The sequence below is a fragment of the Musa acuminata genome, chromosome BXJ2-5, assembly GCF_036884655.1.
Source record: "Musa acuminata AAA Group cultivar baxijiao chromosome BXJ2-5, Cavendish_Baxijiao_AAA, whole genome shotgun sequence".
In the NCBI taxonomy this organism is placed as follows: Eukaryota; Viridiplantae; Streptophyta; class Magnoliopsida; order Zingiberales; family Musaceae; genus Musa; species Musa acuminata.
Genome location: NC_088342.1, coordinates 2,113,117 through 2,132,434, shown reverse-complemented (window position 1 = coordinate 2,132,434; position 19,318 = coordinate 2,113,117). Strand labels below are relative to the sequence as shown.

Genomic DNA, 19,318 nt, shown 5'->3' with positions numbered 1-19,318 from the left:
ACACAGGTCGGGTCAGGAAGCTCAATCCGACCCCTCCGACGATCTAGTTAGTAGATAGTCACAGGGGATTTTTTTTATCTTTGTTTTCTCTCCCCTCCCTCAAGCCGAACGTGAGGGTTCTGATAGAGAAGCTTACCGTTTCCTGATGTGCCCGCTTGTAGGGGGCAGGCCCGTACTTTCGATAGCGTCCGACACCAATGTGGGCGTTGTGTGAAGAAACGGGTTTGCACAGGACATGACGTGCCCCGACCATCGTCCTGGTCTACCTCGGTCAAGTGCGTCAAGTCAAACCGAGGCGTGGATCATTATTATAGAGGAGTCGATGTCAACGTACGTCCCATCAATCACCACTATCAGTACACATCCTTAGATTTTATTCTTGACTAATTACTTCTCACGTGATAGTTTAAGATTAAATCAATGATCCAATTGCATATAATATTCCTTTAGTAATTAGAATCCTATATGGGAGACATTTGATTAGTTTCCAATAGATCCCCAAATATAGATGATGTCTACGAGAGAAGAGATTATTGACGCTTGCTTACAAGGTCTTTGTACTTTTCAATTGATGTAAGCCTAAGTCGGGTTATTATCACTCATTCAAAACTCTTACTGTGAGTAAATTGTGTCGACCATCAGAGGTCTTCATGGATTATATGGTGATAGACGAAGGAAGAATGATGATAAAAAAAAGTCCAATATTTTTTTTGAATAGACAAACGATTTGTTTTATCACTAAAACAAAACACTACATCTTTATTCAAAACCAGATATCACAAACGAGTTTTAAATACTTAATTATTAATTTTATTATTTACTTTGAGATTTCACGAAATAATTTATTTGAAAGTTTCCAAATGGTTTTGCTCTATTTAAAAATAAAGAATGATAGCTATTTATTTTCATATTATCTTAAATTTTAGGCCTACGTATTTACTAAAATAGTAACCTTCATAAAAATTATAATTTAACTAAATATATATTTTTTACAATAAAAGATCCTTATAGTGGATTCCTAATAATTAGACTTTACAATTTATTATTGTTATCATATTTTTTAATAAAACATTAATATTTTTTATTTTTTTATTTATTATAAAATAAAACGTTGTAATTCCATTGAAAATTATTGTACCTAAGTTTCAACAAATTACAATGTCCACTTACCATAATTATCAACATTATTAAAGGTCTCGAGATATTATAAGATAATTTGCATGTGAGTTTGAATGTTACTTAAAAGATTTGTACATAATTCACAATAAAGGACAAGTTACATAGAAAAGCTTCACTCAAGGATTATTACATGATTTTATAGTATTTGAATGTGAACCCCCAAATGTGACTTAAAAAATCTCAAAAATTATCTAAATATCCTAAAACTAGTCAAATCGTTATTTATATCACATTTGCTTGCTATATTAACATATAAAGATGAGTTTAACAAATTTTATAATATTACAATTATAAATTAACATGTAAATACATCAAATTTGACTTTAAAATCACATAAAAATTAAAATAAAATAATAAAAAAAAAACACCTCACGTCAAAAGATTGAGATAAGTCGAATGAACTTCATGATATTACACTCGGTAAATGCTCTGCACCGCACTGCACAACACTAGTATACGGGATTATGATACAAATGAACTATACCATAATTGATGCTACAATCTAGTGCAACACAATTTATTGACGAATGTAGCAACATAAAATTTGCCCATCTAACTTCAAAAACATCAATAGGAAATATAACGCAAATAATTACTCAATTTTTTTTTTCAAAAGATTTTATAGTCTAATTGAGTACATTCTACTATTAATTCTGGAATCCGAGTGTACCACAACTCATTTACTGTAAAGTTTGTCCAACCGGCCACAAAATTTCACGATTAAAGAAAAATATAATGTGAGTTGTCTACTATTAATTCTGCAAGTCCCTCTTTCCTGATCTCAAATCTAAAACCCATCAACTACAGAATAGTACATTATGCTAACTATGGAGATGTCTCAACCCATATCCTTGGCCTTTTCACACCCACTGACGATCGTTAAAAATCTAACCACATTAACTTGCATGCCCAAAACCCAGCATTCTACCCAAGCAGATTAGTTCAGGTTTTGTCTTCTCTAAGGGTGTGAGAGAAAAGACTCGTGAGAGGTACAAAAGCAGATGCACTACTACAAAAGAGGAAATGCAGAATCTTCCTCTACCAAATATTCTTTAAGGAGATGAACAAAAAAAGATAAAGGTGAGAGGATTACAGCACAACAAAGCTCAGAAGAATAAATTACCTCAAATTATAACCATTACTAAGACCACATGATCGTATGTGCTCTCAGGTTACCTACCTCAAGGACGGTACAAGTATCCGTTCCCGCCTCTTGCAAAATAGTCTTGAAGCTGGTAAGAGTATCCATTCACATCTGCATCCCTCAGGCCGAGCATCGATAGATCAGTAATTCCATAAGGCTGCTGGTTCCGCATCAGTCCATCAAACTGTCGATTAGCATAGGCCAAAAGATCCATCTGCTGCATACGTCCATCCCTCAGCCCTTCGGGAGGGTTATTGGATGCACCGTAGCCCCTATGGAAGCCCTCATCATAGTACTGATCCAGTTGTTCAAACTGGCCAGAGCTACCTAGTGACCCGGTGTCGGCGGAAGACAAATTACCCGGAAAGGAGAACTGCCGACTGAAGGCATACTGGGGACTTCTTGCTGTCCTTCCAACGTTCTGTTCATCATCTAGCAAATCATTGATGATGTCAAGATGGGGGAACTCATCCCCTACCGTCCCTTGGACATGATATGGGGTAACCCTGGAGGCACTCTCAGCTGGATATTTCTGTGCAAGTGATTTTCCATAAACATTGAGCTTCCCCATGTTATCCCCGAGACTTGAGCCAAAACTCTGACTGCTGCTGCTGCTGGATTCATGGTAGCTGTCGTCTCTCCCTAGGTGCTGGCTGTGGACTACTTCAGGCTTAAGGCAACCAAAGGTCAATCCATGCCGAAGTGATGGATGGTCCATCCTTGTAGGAGTCTGAGGTGGAAGCATAGATGTAGATGATAAAAACATTGATGGAGAATGCGAATAAGCAACACTTTGGCTGCAGGATGTAGTATCATCATTTAAACAAGATCCCCTTTTACCAATTATGGCATTTCTATATGACTGTGGAACGAAACTTGGGGCAGTTGGAGAAGGATCATTGCCTAATCGACCAGCTGCACTCACAGAGCGTGAAAGTAGAGGTACTGCTTGAACTGCGGAAGGAATGGGCACAGTAGGCCTTGGTGCTGGGATGAGAGGAGCACTATAAGGCCTTGATGTTGCATTGAATTGGTGTGGACCATTAATCTTTGCTTGTGTGTTTTGCTTCAGAGCATCAGAGTGAATACTGGACACAATTGGGGGTGATCTTGATGCAATAGCTGGAACCTTGTCAGTTTGTGCAGTGTTGCTTGATGGTTGCTCTTTAGAAGATGTTGGCTCCACTGAGATGGTGGCAGTGGTGGAAACAGCCACGGAGGTGGTTATCACAGACAACTGCTTAGGCTGCTGAGGAATGTTGGATATCTTTTTACCAAGGCTAGGTGAAGAAGAATGTTTCTCTGAATCAACCTGATCATTGGGAGTTAGCTTCTTTTGAAGAGAAACTTCCTCCTGAGACAATAAGATATAGCTTAAATTAACTTGATTCCAGTCAAATCCAGTTAACATGATTCTACTCCAAAAATGCCCAATGTTCCACAAGTTCATACAGAGGCATACGCTTCAAGTATGGTACAGAGTTATATGACCGAATGTAAACTCTAAATAAGAGAATTGTGCAGATAACAAACATCCTCATCATGTAAATCCTAATAAAAAAGGGCAAACAAAACCACCTACCAAGATGAAGAATGGTCAGCTGAGAGAACCGATAAAAATGTATATGGCAATTGCTCGAATGAAAAATATTACCCCAGTTGAATAGCTTCAAGAAGACTCATCAAAAAATATTACCCCAGTTGAATAGCTTCAAGAAGACTCATCAAAAAGGCAACGAGAGAAAACCAACTCATGAAGAGACAATGACCCAGATGTTCTCATGCAAATTCAGAATGACACAATAAAGAAAACTAGTTAAACTTAAAGCCGCACCAAGCAATAGGAGTTAAAAAAAAAATGATCCATCTTAAAAAACAAATGAGAAACTTGACACCCATAAATAAATGTAAATAACAAGCACAGATGCAGACTATAGTCATGGAAGCAATAAAACAGACAAGAAAACTACTGCATGCATAGTAGGACAACCATAGAACATTTATGGCCTATCTTTTGAAAAAGAAATTATAGGTCATAATAGAAATATTAGCAAGTATACCACAATATACCAGATTCCAGAATAACCAATCTATCCATAATAAAGCTCCAAGACACATATTTTGTGCATGCCTCTAGGAATTATTTAGCAAACTAGATCAAGAAGACGTAGCATAGCATATCACAATCTAAAACTATCCAGGAAGCAGCATCTAACCTATGAAACATATTTAAGTTTGTTATGATCATAAAACCCACTAAATAAAGGTAAAACTTCAATATAAGAATAAACTTCACCTTTTCAGCTAGATTTTTCTCAAGCCGCTGCATCTCACCCTTTAGGGAGAATACACTGGCCTCTGATTCAGGTCGTGAGACCTTGCTGCCAGTGACATCATGTGAATGGCCATCAACAAGAGTTGTTTCAGATCGTGGAATATGCCCACCATTAGTTAAACCCATCCGTTCATGTGTTTCCTCATTCCGACCTTTTCCTCTGAAGATACGGCTCATTACTCATTAAAAACTCCAGGAGTTACAGTCACTACAAAATATGCTCATATGCATCATATGCAAATTACCTGTTGCGAGACTGGATATTGTTGTTGCTTTGTAAAGTGCTTCCTTTGTATGGTCCACTCATGGTAACAGAGGGGACTGAATCAGTTGAGCATGTTGAGGAGCTGTCGTCCATTGCAGATTGGCTCCTCTTTTCACTTTGCCCATTTTGTACATCACTGACACTAGCTTCAGCGGCCAGATGAGTTTCTGATGTATCTATATCCCAATTACTAGGACTGGAATCTCTGTCATTTGATCCCGGTTGCAGAACCTCAATGACATCATCTCCAGTGTCAGACACGTCAGATGCATCTTCCAGGGTACCAATCTTTTCAGTAACCAATTCTACCCGCTCAGAAGGGAAGCTATCTGAAATCCTTTCTACTGATGGAATTTCCTGTTGGAGGAAGCTATCTGAAATCCTTTCTTCCGATGGAGTTTCCTGTTGAAGTCTTTCCGGTACTTGATTACACCTCTCATCCTTTCCTCTCTCTTTACCTTTGCGACTATTACGCTTCTGTTTAGCCTGAAAGAAGAATAAGGAAAACAACAAAATTAAGTGCACTACAACCTCATCTAATTTAATTTGTTACAGATAACTAAAAAAAAGCAACAAACTATTATATGTCCATTCCACTGCAAAAATTAACAGCACGAACATAAAAAAAAAGAACCAATGTCTATAAGAATTTTTAAGGAAGCAATTGCAACACAACAAATAAAGCTAAACACAACAATTACAGAAGTGGACTGGAGATACAGTTAGTTTCATGTTAATATAAATAAGCTTACTCCACCTACCAAATGTGAAAACACAACACATGTAAAGTAAAATCAGATTGCGGTCCAGTTGCAAAAGAATAAGCATAACCTGAAGTTAAGACAATCAGCTACGAAATCCATCTGAACCAAGATAGAAAAACCTAAATGATACCTTGTACTGTATCCTAGATGATACGTTATAAAACAAACAATCAATGAAAGATGTTAAAACATACATCAAACTCAAAGCACATGACCTGGATGCCAAATATAGAACTTAGCAACAGACCCCAGTGAGATACCCCATAACCCCAGGTGGGAAACCCAAGAGTAGTCACCCAATCCAAGATAGATGAAAAGTTAATTTGTACAAGATCAATTGTGTTAAATTTTGATGAATTAATATTCAATAGTAAACCTGTTTTTTCTTTGCACGCTTTTCCTTTTCAGTAACACCACGCTTAGACTTAAGCTCATTTTCAGCTTGGCCAGCTGCTTCTTCCTCCCGAATAAGCTCCTCCTGCCTCTTTAAAGCAACAGCCTCCTGGTAGGAAACTTCGATCCTACTGCTGACAACAACATGCGAGGAACAAAGATACTTAAAAGGACAACAAGGATACTGTAGGATTAGTCCACAGACAATCTGCATAGATGGAAAGCACAAACTATGGACATCATCAAACAACACCAAACTGTAAATCCTGAACAAGAATATAGGCCATAAAATTTGAAATTCATGACTTAAGTTAGAGAAGTATTAGGATCGCTTGCAGTTACATGCATAAACTCCAGTTGACCGACTTGCCATAGCCATTTGATTAAATTGATCTGAAACAGGCTAGGAATGTCAATGCCAATGTGTAATTGCATAAAGAATCTTTAGTGTACCAAAGTTAAGGTTGCTTTGAAACTTTCTTAAAAAATGTTAGTCAATAATGCCGAAGATAAGTGATACCTGAATATGTGAACCAGGACAAAAATTTCAATAGTCCTGCGACCCAGCTCCATAAGTCGCCTTTCATCTCGCTCAATAGAAGCCTTGTTAAATTCATCTCCAGAACTTCCATCCTACATATGCAAGATGATTGAAATATATTCAGCAATAGAGATCTGAAAGATGGGTCTTCATGCACAAGAGAAATTAATATTTTGTGAAACATATCCTAAAGCAAGATACTGTGAAAAGAGAAAGCCAAAATCTAATGTATGACAAAATGCACAACCATGTAAATTGAATGGGTGTACACATTAGTCTGATATTGCGAATCAAATAGGTTTCTTCGTTTTTGTAAAGCATAGCCTAAAGGAACTAAAAATAAGATGGATAATGTTGTTAATTGCATCATATATAAGAAGATAGTTACAATCAAACACTGAATAGCAAAAGATTTCAAACAGGTAGGTCATAAAAAGAAACATCAAGAATCATGATTAGGAACAGAAGTGACTCAAACGTGCAGCTATTGAGTATATACCAAACAAAATGAAAAGGAAAAAAATATGGTACGTATTATATGGAAAAGCAATAATTCATCTACAAGGTCACAGTTGCAAGATACAACCTTCTGGAGTCCATTAACAAAGCCACATGTTTTGGCAGATCAACTGACTACAAGCACCAAATTTCAACTTCCAACAATGATGATTAAAGACAATGATGTTAATTTTGTTAAATTAGATCTAGTTGCAATGGAAACCAAACAGCAAAAATTTTCAACCTAGAAAGGATGAAAAAGAAGAAAAGGCCAGAAGTGAGAAAAGGAACAGGGTAACATGAATGTGAAGCTACTGATTATATGTATCACAAGAAAAAGGGGAAAATGGAAGCATTATATAGCAAAGTTCTTATTTGACTGTCGGGTCAAAACTGTCAAATACAACTAGATTTCATTAATAAAGAAACGAGTGTTTTGGCAGACCAGAGGTATCTGCAGATCAATTGAATACAAGCACCAGATCCTAAATTCTACTGCTGATGACTGCAACCTGAATTAGATTGCCAAGTCAATGTCAATGGTTCCCTTTAATACTATTTGCAACAGCACAAGATATCAAGTATTGGAACTTATATGCCTTGAAGGAGAGACGCCCTAGTTACCTAGTTAGAAGGTGTTCTGAACAAAACCAGACACTCGTTTCTCCTCTCATTTGGTGATCACAACTATTGAGGGCCTAATCTAAATGCTATATTGGCTTAAGTGCCAAAAAATCCCTTGAGATCTTTCAATCCATATAACTTAAAAATCTCTATGATACTGAAACTAAATATTAGAATCTCATAAATCAATTGAAAGCCTTCCAAATTAAGATAAGTCTATTTTGTATTGCCACCATTGGGAAGAATACGGAGGTCATGCAGTTCATGTGGTCAGATTGTGAGAATCAAACCCAAACACCTTACATAATAGTCTGGAATATAAGATAGGAGATAAACATGTCAGATAAGTCGAGAAACTTCTCTGATAAGTCGAGAAACTTCTCTAAGCCAAAAGTACATATATATACTAAAAGGGGAATCTGAACGCATGAACCTAGATATATCACATGGTATTACATAGAAAAACTTCTTTGGCACCGCCACTAACATAAAAAAATCAAGCATTTCAAGGAGAACAATGAATTCACCTAGAATTGCACATTAAATAGTTTCTTTTTACCTACCTTTATACGGTTCTGCAAACACTTGTCATCTTTTGAAGGCAAAGGCTGATGAGACAATGAATCTGATACAACTCTTTCGATCAAAACGATTACATCATCAGCCAACACAAACAAATCTTTATCAACATGTACCATAGGAGCTGGTAATTCCTCTAAGTCTACTGATTTATCTCTTCCATTCATGTTCTTGCTCTGGAATTCAAGAGCTTTCAGCCCACTGTATAGAGAATCCATAATTAAAGTTGATGTAACTTCTTTCTCTATGAAAAAATGCTTGACAGCAACTTTCAATATAGCATCTGTTTTGTCTCTTGACATGTGCTGCCTCGCATTTGGATCGGTTTCTGACCAAAAAGCACGAAAACTACAAAACCCAGACAATATTCATCACAAGTTTGCACCCACTTAAAAAGGAATTTGCAGGTAGTAGAACCACATGTAGCAAAATTATGATAAAATTAAAAGGTAATCGTTGCCTCATATCAAAACAAAAATCCAGTAAAGTTCCAACCTGGGCCACCTGACTTTATCTTCAACAAATTTGCTAAGCTTGCCTATTCTTTCTTCCAGAAAATGACGGCAAATTTGCTCTACATTTGACAAATACACTCGAACCAGTTCCCTTCTGTATTGGCAATCAAGACAACGGAAAGGTCGATCTGCTTTCTCCCTGAAGTAGCAAATGCAAAAGTTAAGAAAGAACATGAAAATATCAACAGTGGGTACTAATGAACAGGTAAATTTATTATATCATAAGCAGGAATAATACAAATTTCCACTCAAAAAGATGTTAAAAGAAACCCAAGCAGATGGATGTACAATAATAAAAATGAAATCACTAAAACAACATATTGTCACATTTAACATGGAAAAGTTGGTATTGCTCTCAACAGAAACCAGATAAAGGCCAATTATCCATATTTGTGCAAATTAGAACAGATACAAGCATTAGGACATCTCTGTATCCAAGGTCAAAAACATTGAACGAAGAAATTTTTAGCACGATAATGTTTCCTGTCTAATTTACTTAGTCATAACCCAGAGTACCTAAATGGAACATCATGTAAGAGTCTTATACTTGGTTTTGCATCCCTATCAAGAGATTTAAAAAAAAAATCCAAATGGTGCTAATCCTCAAAATACAACACTCCCAGAATATATACCGATGTAAATATAACATAATGCACCAAGCAAACTATAAAAACATGACCCCACATACAGGTACAAAAAAATTTATGCTGCTAACCTTTGTCTTTTTAATTCAATAACCTCTTGGCTCTCTTTTCATCAAAAAGATATACATGCTTATAAACACCACATGATGTTTATTAAAAATTAAATGGAAAACAATGTGGCAAATGTGACAAAGTGTGCCACTCACCTAATTTTGAACATCTTTATTGAACTGGTAGTGATAACTGATAACCATGATTGCAAAACTTCAAGGACAAAGAAAATCTATGGTTATGAGTATTTTCAAATAAATTTATCAACTATGAATGAAAAAGATGCAATATATGACCAATTCAAAACTCAAGTCACAATTCAACGAGGAACTTGATAGTATGACTGCCATTAGATATACAGAGCAAAACTATGTTGCAAAGCTAACAACAAGTTGTTATATTCAACTGTCACCTTATTGGGTTAAACCATCTGTTGGCTGGTGCAAACTAAATGGAGAAGGTTGTTGGAAGTTGGAACCAGGTGGAGGGAAGGCCAGGCGTTATCATCAGAGATGTTACTGCTAAGTGCTTGTTCTGTGGATGCAAGTATGAGGAGAACATTTCTATTTTATACTGCAAAGCAGTTACAGTTAGAAAGGGTTTAAACTTTAAAGACTGCAATTGGAGGAGGGCATCCAAAGGACTCATACTGAGATTGATTTGAAGAATCAGTGTCACCTGTTAAACAGCGAAAACTAATCCACCTTGGACTATTTTGATTGTAGTTATATCTTTTTTCTTTCTACTTAACCATTATGGGAAATATAAAATTTCTCATGTTTTTGGAGGATAGAATAGAGTTGCAAACTAGCTGGCAAAACATGCCAGACAGTATAGGTCTAGTCTAACCAGATCTGAAAAGGGATTGGCCATTCAATCTGCTTTTGATTTTGAACTCTGACGTAAAAAGGGACCTGTGTACCCGTCTTAATTAATACTACTTTTAGTTTCTGCAAAGAGAAAGCTATCAACTTTATGTCTTACGATCCCTTTGTTCCTTTTGTCATCTTTATTTATAAAACACAGTGTCCTATGAAAATTCAAGGCATATGGACCAAAATATGCATCACGACCCAATTCTTTTCAGAGGAAAACGAGGTTAAATTAAAAGGAAACTACAAAATGTGTAACAGAAGGATGATCAGAGAACCAAAAAATGGAGAGCCTGCTGTTCTCCCAGAACTGGCAGCCCTATGTGCCACGATATTAGAGTCTCCAGGTAGATACTCAAAAATTACAACAGGTCCATACCGACCAGTACTTCAGTTCAGTTGGTTTATTTGGATTTCAATAGCAGCATGGTAATGTCAAGAAGTATACCATTACTAAACATGTCTCAAGCAACTTTGCAGGAAAAATGATCATTAAACCACATCTAACAACTGAAATCAGGACCAAAGGATCTGCAAGACTGCCAAAACAGGATAAAACAGACCTTTCAAAGAAACTCTAATTGCATGGACAAGCCAAAGAGACATTGGTTCACAAAGACATAGAGCCTTTGATTCAAGGAATAATATGGAAGCATAAAAATAAAGCACCAAAGGAGATGACTATTAGTGTTTTTTAAAAAGCAGTCCTTGTTGCCACATATCCTGTGCAAATTGTGTGGATGCCTGTAACAAGAACTAATCTGCTGTACCATGCGGCATAATTATATATGGAATACATACAGCCACAGATACTCAAGCAGCTGCATATAGTTGAGCAAAGTATACAGCCAAGTCCACCAGTTAGATAGCCATATATGTTGTTTCCTTCTTCCTCATTAAACTGTTATTGTCACCTTGAAATACTCATGCTATGATTATATCATAGTAGTCAGTTAGAACTTTACTGTTTCTAATTACTTAGAACTTATACAACTAAATACCATTTATACACGATTTGTATCTCGATCATCAACATCTCATTTTAATTCCTCACCAAGTGTTAATTATTTGTTTTCTCTATTTATTTTCTCAGGGGAAAAGTATTATCTGAAACCAACATTCAAAGGACTCTTTTTTCTAGAAGTTAGACCACTTTAAAAGCCAATCAGCTGCAATTTTAAAGTTTGACAGACTATTTGAGTGAAAGTGTTAAATTGTTCTAAAGCCTTATTCTCATCTACTTAATCATTGTTCCTATGAACGTGAAGATTCATCCTTAATTTTGATAAGAACAGACCATGAAGCTTCATTGCTCTCAAACACTTCCACACTATGCTCAAAATCACACTCCTTGGCTAAATTGCTGTCACGATAACTATTTATAAATTGCATAGATGTGGTTGGCTCTTCCTAAATCTCATCCACATCAATTTCCGATACACTACCCTGCCACTTTCCACCCACTTTCAATAAGTTTGAAACCAAAAGCCCAATTTGGCCTTACTAATTACCAGAAAGAACCTTTTTACTTCATGCTCGGTCATAAGACCAGATGAAGAGTTTGAATAAGCCAGAGTAACAATATTATCAAAAAAATTTATGAAAATAAGACAGAATATATAAATACCCATATGGGACTAGCAAGAGTGGAGCAGATTCATATTTAAAAAGGCAGTTAACCAAATCACTAAGTTCACAAGTACAACAGATAAAACAAATGTGCAATCTAAGGTCAATATTATATAGCCAAGTATCACTCAAAGCCACTTCCACCACAACAATTGTGTGTCACAGAAATTTAGATAGTCCACATTATCCATGTCAATTGCAGATTCCTAATTTCAACAATGAGATTCAGTCAACTAAAATAATCAAGTTAGAAATTATTATTAGAAGCATTATATGAAACTAACATAGGACAAAGGTACCTAATAACTTGAACTTGGGCTTTGATAACAAGAGTGTCAGCGACAACAAAGCCATCATAAACTTTTGACAACTCCATGAATTTTTTCCAACCCCAATCATGTTCCTTCTTCCAAAACCTGTGTAATGTATCTGCAAATTTCCTCAACAGCATAAGCTCCTAAAACAGCTTAGTGGATGCTAAGGAGAGCATTTTTAAATTAACATTTTCTGCTATTTGACTGACCAGAGTACTTTGATTTTTTTGGGTCTTTGTTAACTACAGCTATCGTAAACTGTGCAAAATGACTCCAACCTGCCAATTTTATAAATTTATAAAAGCATTGTGATGTTTGTCATTGAAAATTACAACATAAGTTGTATGAACCAATGAGAATAGCAATACAACAGGCTGCAAACCTGGCAGAAGTTTCTCATGATTAGCAACAGAAAGAAACAAAGAAAGATGATTGCAGACATCACAACCCTGTGGGTAGACCAAAATGAACCTGCAAAATTTTAAGCAAATATTAAAACTTGATAACTACAGAAAACTTTACTTAGAAGACAGACTCTATCAGATATGTCTTGTATAAGCAAGCATGTCAATAGATTGTAGTGATTCAAGATTGTGGATGTCATAATAACCATGTCATTTCAGCTGCCAAGGATACAACAACAAGAACAAGCCATTCCAAATTTTAGTCAGCCACATGGATCTTCTCCTACCATTGAGCTTTGTACAAGGGCATGTCTAGCATTAGATCTCTTTTTGAAGTTTCTAGTAACGATTGCTTAGGTCTCCCATTACCTTTCCTCATACCACTAGTATTAATTGATTCATCTTATCTAGCCACAACATCTACAGGTCTCCTTTGAACATATCGAAACATCTTAGATGAGGATCTTAGCTGTTTTCAGCTACCGAGGATGAGATCTAAATTCACTGCAGGCTATATCCTTCCGTACCACCACAAAATGGAAATTTCATCATCTTATGAAAAAAAAAGTGAACTTCCTATGAGTATAACCATTATGCAGCATTTTTGCCTACAAGGGGCAGTCAAATGAACAAGGCTGTTGACATGACTTGAACCTTGTGCAACACTTTCCTAGGGAGACCAATAATAAAACATTTCTTCATGCCAAATTGACAAAAAATGTTTTGAAAACACCTAGAAATATTTATCAAGGAACAATGTACAGACCAACAAAACAATCATACAGCGGAATACTAAAAATTGTGTCACTTATGTTTAAAAGAAACAGAATTTGCAGATTTATGAATTTTTCAGCAAGATTAATGTTATTGATAGAAAAGACACATGGTTGATTATCTTCTTCATTTAGGCATCTCATTAGGAGAATTTGAAAAGAACCAAAGGATGTTCAACTAAGCATATCAAGTAGCTTCCCTTCCCCAGGCTGAATTGGCAGCCACCTCCCCCAGGCTGGACCAAGCTTAATAGTTAATACTGATGGGGCATGTCTCTTGCAGGATTCTGGCCCAGGCTTCTTTTTAAGATATCACTATACGACATTGCTTGCTGGCCGGTCACTCATATCACCCTTCCATCCCCCAATTCAATGTGAAGCATTAGCAATTTGGGAAGGCCTACATGCTGCCATCCGACTTGGACATTTCAGGATCCAGTTGGAAACTGACGCACTTACCATCCAAGAGGTGTTGGATCATGGAAAAAATCCACCATGGAGAATTTGGCATATACTTGCTGACACACGCAGACTAATCGATACACTTCAAAGTTTTGTGTCTTTTTGTTTCAAGGAATGTAATCGTGCAGCACACTGAGCTGCCACTAAAGCAAGACAGACCAGATCTAACTTTTTGTGGGAGGAAAACTTTAACCCAAGTCTCGCTGACATTTTGTATGATGACCTACACAGGTCTTTCGGTAGATGTTTGAAACCGTAATAGATTCCTCTATTCTTTTGGAAGGAAAAAGAAGGAAGTAATTTGGGTCTGAATTGCTACTCTCCAAAGTGTAGAAGCAACAATATGGCTATGTCAGATTGATAAAATAAAGCCACACATAAGCATCTTTTCACTCCGTTACAGTAAGAGATGATAAAATGTGTCAGAGCACATAAACTTCCTCTATATTTACAGATATAAACATGAACATATTTGATACAACACGTCAAGGATTTGAAAATCGTATGCTGGTTTAGGTAAAAATCTGATCGGAGTTGACCAAACCATGCCACCCAATGTCACCAAAAAATATATTACAAAAAAATCATCAGAACAGGCTTATATGGTCTGGTAGTAATAAATTTCTCCAATAATTCATAGATATAAACAACATCATATTTAACACAATACATAAAGGATTTAAATGTCAGTCCAATACTCGTTTCCATAAGCGGGAGAACCAATACGGTACCTGTAAACCAGGCAGTAGACCAACTGACACTGCCTAATATCACTAGAAAAATAATAAGAGAACAAATACTGATTGGCACCAACTTATATGACCAGGTATTCGGCCAGTACCAACTGATTACTCGAAACATGTACAGTATACTTATATTATATGTACCTAAACATAATAAAAGAATTAATTTTGAAGAGAGCATCTTTTTGGAATATTTTTCTCAAAATAAAAGCATATGAATCCCAAGATAAAAAGAACATTCAAATATCATATTAAAAGGTGGCTAACCAAAATTAAATTACTTTCACAAATCATAGGTTATCAGAAAAACTCAACAGATCTTCCTAGGCACCTAAGATGTGCAGTAATATGTGATATAAAACATTATATTGGCCATGGAAACTATATATGACAAAATTTTGATGATAACTATAAAACAGTAATTGATTTTTATTTTAATTAGGATAAATTATTTTCACTTTGCTCTATTTGATTTTGGAATTCTGTTCGCTGGCTCGATTGGCTCTTGTATCCTTTAACAAATTTCTACTTTTCCTAAACTCGGCTGGAAACTCCAGCACAAGAATTCTAAGGGTTGACAATACATCAATAACAATAAAACTTTTCTAAATACACTCCCAACAATTGTAAGAAAGGCATATAGCAGAACAATGCAAATGCCTATAGTAAATGAAATAATCAATTGGAAGAGACATAAATATTGATAGTTAACTTCTTACCACTTGTAACCACCAATTTCAAATGCATCACCTCGCAATTCTCTTTTGTTGATTGTTGAGAAATTCTCAATCTTCCATGTATGTTTTCCATAGAGCTCAGACGGCTTTGGCCCTGAACGAAAAGTTGCATCACAAGATGAACTACAAGAAACATGGTAACTTTACTGGAAGAAGAATGTCATCGGAATAACGCATAATGAAAGGATAATAATACAACTGGATGTTCGCCTTAATTCACATAAAGGGCTGCAACCGCCCAATAAAGAAGCTTGTCTATTTGCACTACAACATGTGTTTGGGGTGCATTGTTCCTACGTCAACAAGCAGAGGAACCAGAAATTGATCCTTCTGACTTCTAATTATAAAATAAAGATTTTAAACCAATGTTGGATTGGATCCACATAGCAGAGAACCTAGGTAATCCTTTGCTCAATGAGGCACGAAGCCCCCTACATCCATCTCAACATCAAGACTTTATAAAAAGAGGAACGACATGGCACATAGGAAGATGAGCACCTTGTCTCAGCAATCGCATATCTAGAGTTCAGTCTAGTGAATGGCGTGGCATATCACAATGTCCAGCCAACGCGCAAAGGGGAAAGGGACGACAGTCGCACTGATTGAATTTGGATATGACTGATGAACAACGGTTTCAATTCAGTAACGAGACATCATCTCCCTAGCAGTTCAGGGCTTTGTGAGGTCCATGGAGATAATGGCGATGGGTACAATAGTGCATCAACTGACGGTGGCAACAACGATGGTCAATCAATTATTCTGCCTACTCAAGCTTGATGGGCATGAATGACGGAGCAATGTTTTATGCATGTTACATAGGATTCATATCAAGGAGTTCAAAGATCAGTGCCTCTCATTTATACTCAGACGGATTAAAAAAACGAAGGCATTCGGCAACTTTGACAGATATGATGGAGCCCTCTGTAGTGTTGACATCAATAGGAGCTCATCTATTATGAAGGATCTCATAGCCAACAGATGTATGAACATGATCATTCTTTTGGGAGTCAACTCGTTCAGACTCCAATGTGCTCCAACCTCCATAGCCGTACAAACCATTGTCATACATGCCTGAGGAGGCTCCTACTACACGTGTAGTTAATAATAATAAGGTAATCATCGTTACCATGTTGATACGTTAAAGGCACACAATTTACAAGTATAATCTATCATAAGAGCAGTTCCAAGTTTGGGTCCGATAGACATACAATATTAAGATACTACTTCGAAAGATTGAGGACCCCGATCTACTGTTTTGGAGTCTCGTCATTTAATTTTGTGGTAGAATCATGTATATATTAATCTTATCATGATATTTTATTTTGCTCAAAATCTTGGAGTTTCAATACCTAATCTAATATTCCAACTCTTTCTTTTCATTGTAGGTAAGGGGACACTTCGATCGATGGAAGTAACTTTCTTTGACCAAGGATCATATGGTAGAATTCTTCATGAATAAAAAAAATAACAATTTCTATATTTGATCCTTATAGCCTAGAATTTCTATTGATTCTTTTTGTATTTAAACTTAAATACCAAGAAAGTACGAGAAAATAGTTTTTTTTCGTTTTCAAATAATTTTTCAGCCATTTTTCCAAACATTCAATGTGTACTGATCAATTGACCGATATGCATGGTCGGGAGAAAAGTATGTAAAATTTACAGTTGGCACAAAAGGGTGTTAATAGAACAGAAAACAAAGAGTTCGCTATTCCTTCTCATTTGACAATGTGTCGTCAACACCAACAAAAATAAATCATGTTCATCCTTTGAAATCACAAAAGCAATGATGGAATTTCAATTCTAAGTGACTAATTCAATTCAGTTTTTTTAGTTCCAAATGACTAGTTTAATTCAGCTCCAAAGCAATACAAATCAGCATTTACAATGCACTATAACTTTTTAGTGAATGACAACACAAGTCCATCGACAAGTACATTTACTTCTAAACTGATTAGTTTAAAGAATCTAAACAAAATGATATAATTGCAAAAAGAATACTTCAAATTTTAAAAAAATAAACCAGTTGAAAGGGGAAGATAGCACACCACAATCATCATCGTCGTCAGTATCCCAATATGGGGGTGAAGTGGAAGGTGCCCCGTTCTCGAACTGCTCACGAGACCGCCATTCTGTAATTGAATCACCCGACAGGCAACGCTGCTCGCTCAACATTCCCTCTGTGGCTGAATACCTAAGGCTCATCCCATGATCCTCTGTAATAGTTCCGGCCATTGCCCAAACCAATCAGATTATTTCTGATGTAAATTATGAAACCGTCCTCTTCTTCCCCTGCGAGCCAAAAGAATAGAGACAGGTTAGGAACATGCAAGAGAACAAGACAAAAGGATATAAACAAGCAGTCGAAGTTTTCGTGTGACCCACAAACAATAGGTTGAAAATACAAAACAAAAATGAAGCATTAAGCACAAAATCACCCAACACGCAGCTCAAAAAATTAAACGATAAAACAAGGTCGGTGAAAAAATCCCCTATTCTCTAAAGTCCACGCCCGTAAGAAAGGACTCCTAAAAAACCCCAATCACGCCCACGGAATCCAATTAGACCACTAAACCTCTATCCGATCTCTCCTTTTTTCTCGTTCTTCCCCGATCGTAAGCCTCCACTAACCAAATTCTAACCAAAATCGACCGCAAGCCGACGTCCCCAGCTGCGCCGCCGGCCCAGGAACGAACGAGGGAAACCCACATGGGAAACGAGTGAAGAACCCCATCGATTCGACAAATCAGCCCTAATAGGCACGCCCTGGGCCAATCGGCCGGCTAAAGGAACGAATCCACGGGAAGCCCGAGCCGATACACGGATCTAAATCGACTACCTTGTGGGGCGCGGGCGCGCGGTGCGGCAGTAGAAGGAGCCGGAATTCGGGAGAGAGATAGAGAGAAGGGCGGTGGGAAAAAAACCTTCACCCACTCGGCTCCGACGGCGAGCGAGAGGAGGCGAGGACGGAGTTCGGAGGCGAGAGGGGAGAGAAGAGGGCAAAAAGGGAGACGGCAGAGAAATAAAACTACTAAAAGCTACAAATTATATACGTATGGAGACATCAAGGGCTAAGTTCCTTATCTCGAAACCGACGTGTTTTCATTTCTTGTGTATTTATTCGTTTATAATTATATACATTATTATTGTAACAGACAATATAAATTTATTTCTTTATTTCTTTATTTAATACGAGTTTATGTTTTTTTTGTGTTTGATAATACAAAATATTCGTTAATGTCAGACTATTAATGTGTTTTAACCCTAATTCGATATTAAGCTATAACTATATTTATTTTATATCTCATTACAAAATTTAATTCGATTTAATTATATTCAATTGGTATGGATTTCTGAAAATTTTTTGATTAATTTGAGTAACTATTAAGTATTTGAACTCCAACTCAAAATTAAATTCCGCTCAAATACCTTTTTTGTGAAATTATATTCTAAAATTATTTTAAAAAATAATTATTATTATCATTATGATGACTTATTAAAAAATTCATTTTTAAATTTAAATTTAGATTATTTTCTAAAATGATAAGTGATGAAGATGATTGATTTTGACTATTATCATTATGAATTATAATGGACAGAGTATTGGTGAATTATACTTTCTATTTCAAATTCAAGCTTATGTTTTTTTTAACTTTCACAAAAATAAGTGGTGAATACATTATTCGATTTATGATTGATTTTGATACTACCTTTTTGAAATTTCGTTAAACTTATTTTCAAACTTATTGTTTATGCGCATGGATGTTGAAATTATTATAGATTGATTAAAACTATATTTTAATCATGTCATATAGATTAAATTTTTTAGTTGAATTTATGTAAAACATGATG

At 36.2% G+C, this 19,318-nt stretch overlaps 1 protein-coding gene across 4 annotated transcripts; it reads right to left on the bottom strand.

Annotated features, from left to right (window-relative positions):
* Nucleotides 1-2,169: 2,169 nt before the first annotated feature.
* On the bottom strand, nucleotides 2,170-18,505 carry LOC135581277 (TNF receptor-associated factor homolog 1a-like). Of its 4 annotated transcripts, none has more exons than XM_065107893.1 (13): nucleotides 18,391-18,505; nucleotides 17,515-17,758; nucleotides 15,449-15,560; nucleotides 12,730-12,818; nucleotides 12,557-12,625; nucleotides 12,333-12,462; nucleotides 8,818-8,976; nucleotides 8,307-8,670; nucleotides 6,601-6,713; nucleotides 6,064-6,214; nucleotides 4,904-5,409; nucleotides 4,620-4,818; nucleotides 2,170-3,677 (listed from the first exon to the last, which is right to left on the bottom strand). In XM_065107893.1, the coding sequence occupies exons 2-13, from the start codon at nucleotides 17,699-17,701 to the stop codon at nucleotides 2,361-2,363; spliced, it is 3,396 nt and encodes a 1,131-aa protein (XP_064963965.1). In that variant the 5' UTR covers nucleotides 17,702-17,758; nucleotides 18,391-18,505; the 3' UTR covers nucleotides 2,170-2,360. The 4 variants fall into 4 exon arrangements, with proteins under 4 accessions (XP_064963965.1, XP_064963964.1, XP_064963966.1 ...); XM_065107892.1 differs by having other exon boundaries at nucleotides 18,306-18,467; XM_065107894.1 differs by having other exon boundaries at nucleotides 6,064-6,211; nucleotides 18,306-18,445.
* Nucleotides 18,506-19,318: the final 813 nt, after the last annotated feature.

Coding starts and splice junctions, on each gene's coding strand:
- LOC135581277 (XM_065107893.1), bottom strand. CDS start 17,701: ATGGCCGGAACTATTACAGAGGATCATGGGATGAGCCTTAGGTATTCA. Junction 12,819..15,448: donor GAAATTGGTGGTTACAAGTG/GTAAGAAGTTAA, acceptor AAAATTTTGCAG/GTTCATTTTGGTCTACCCAC. Junction 8,671..8,817: donor GATAAAGTCAGGTGGCCCAG/GTTGGAACTTTA, acceptor TGGGTTTTGTAG/TTTTCGTGCTTTTTGGTCAG.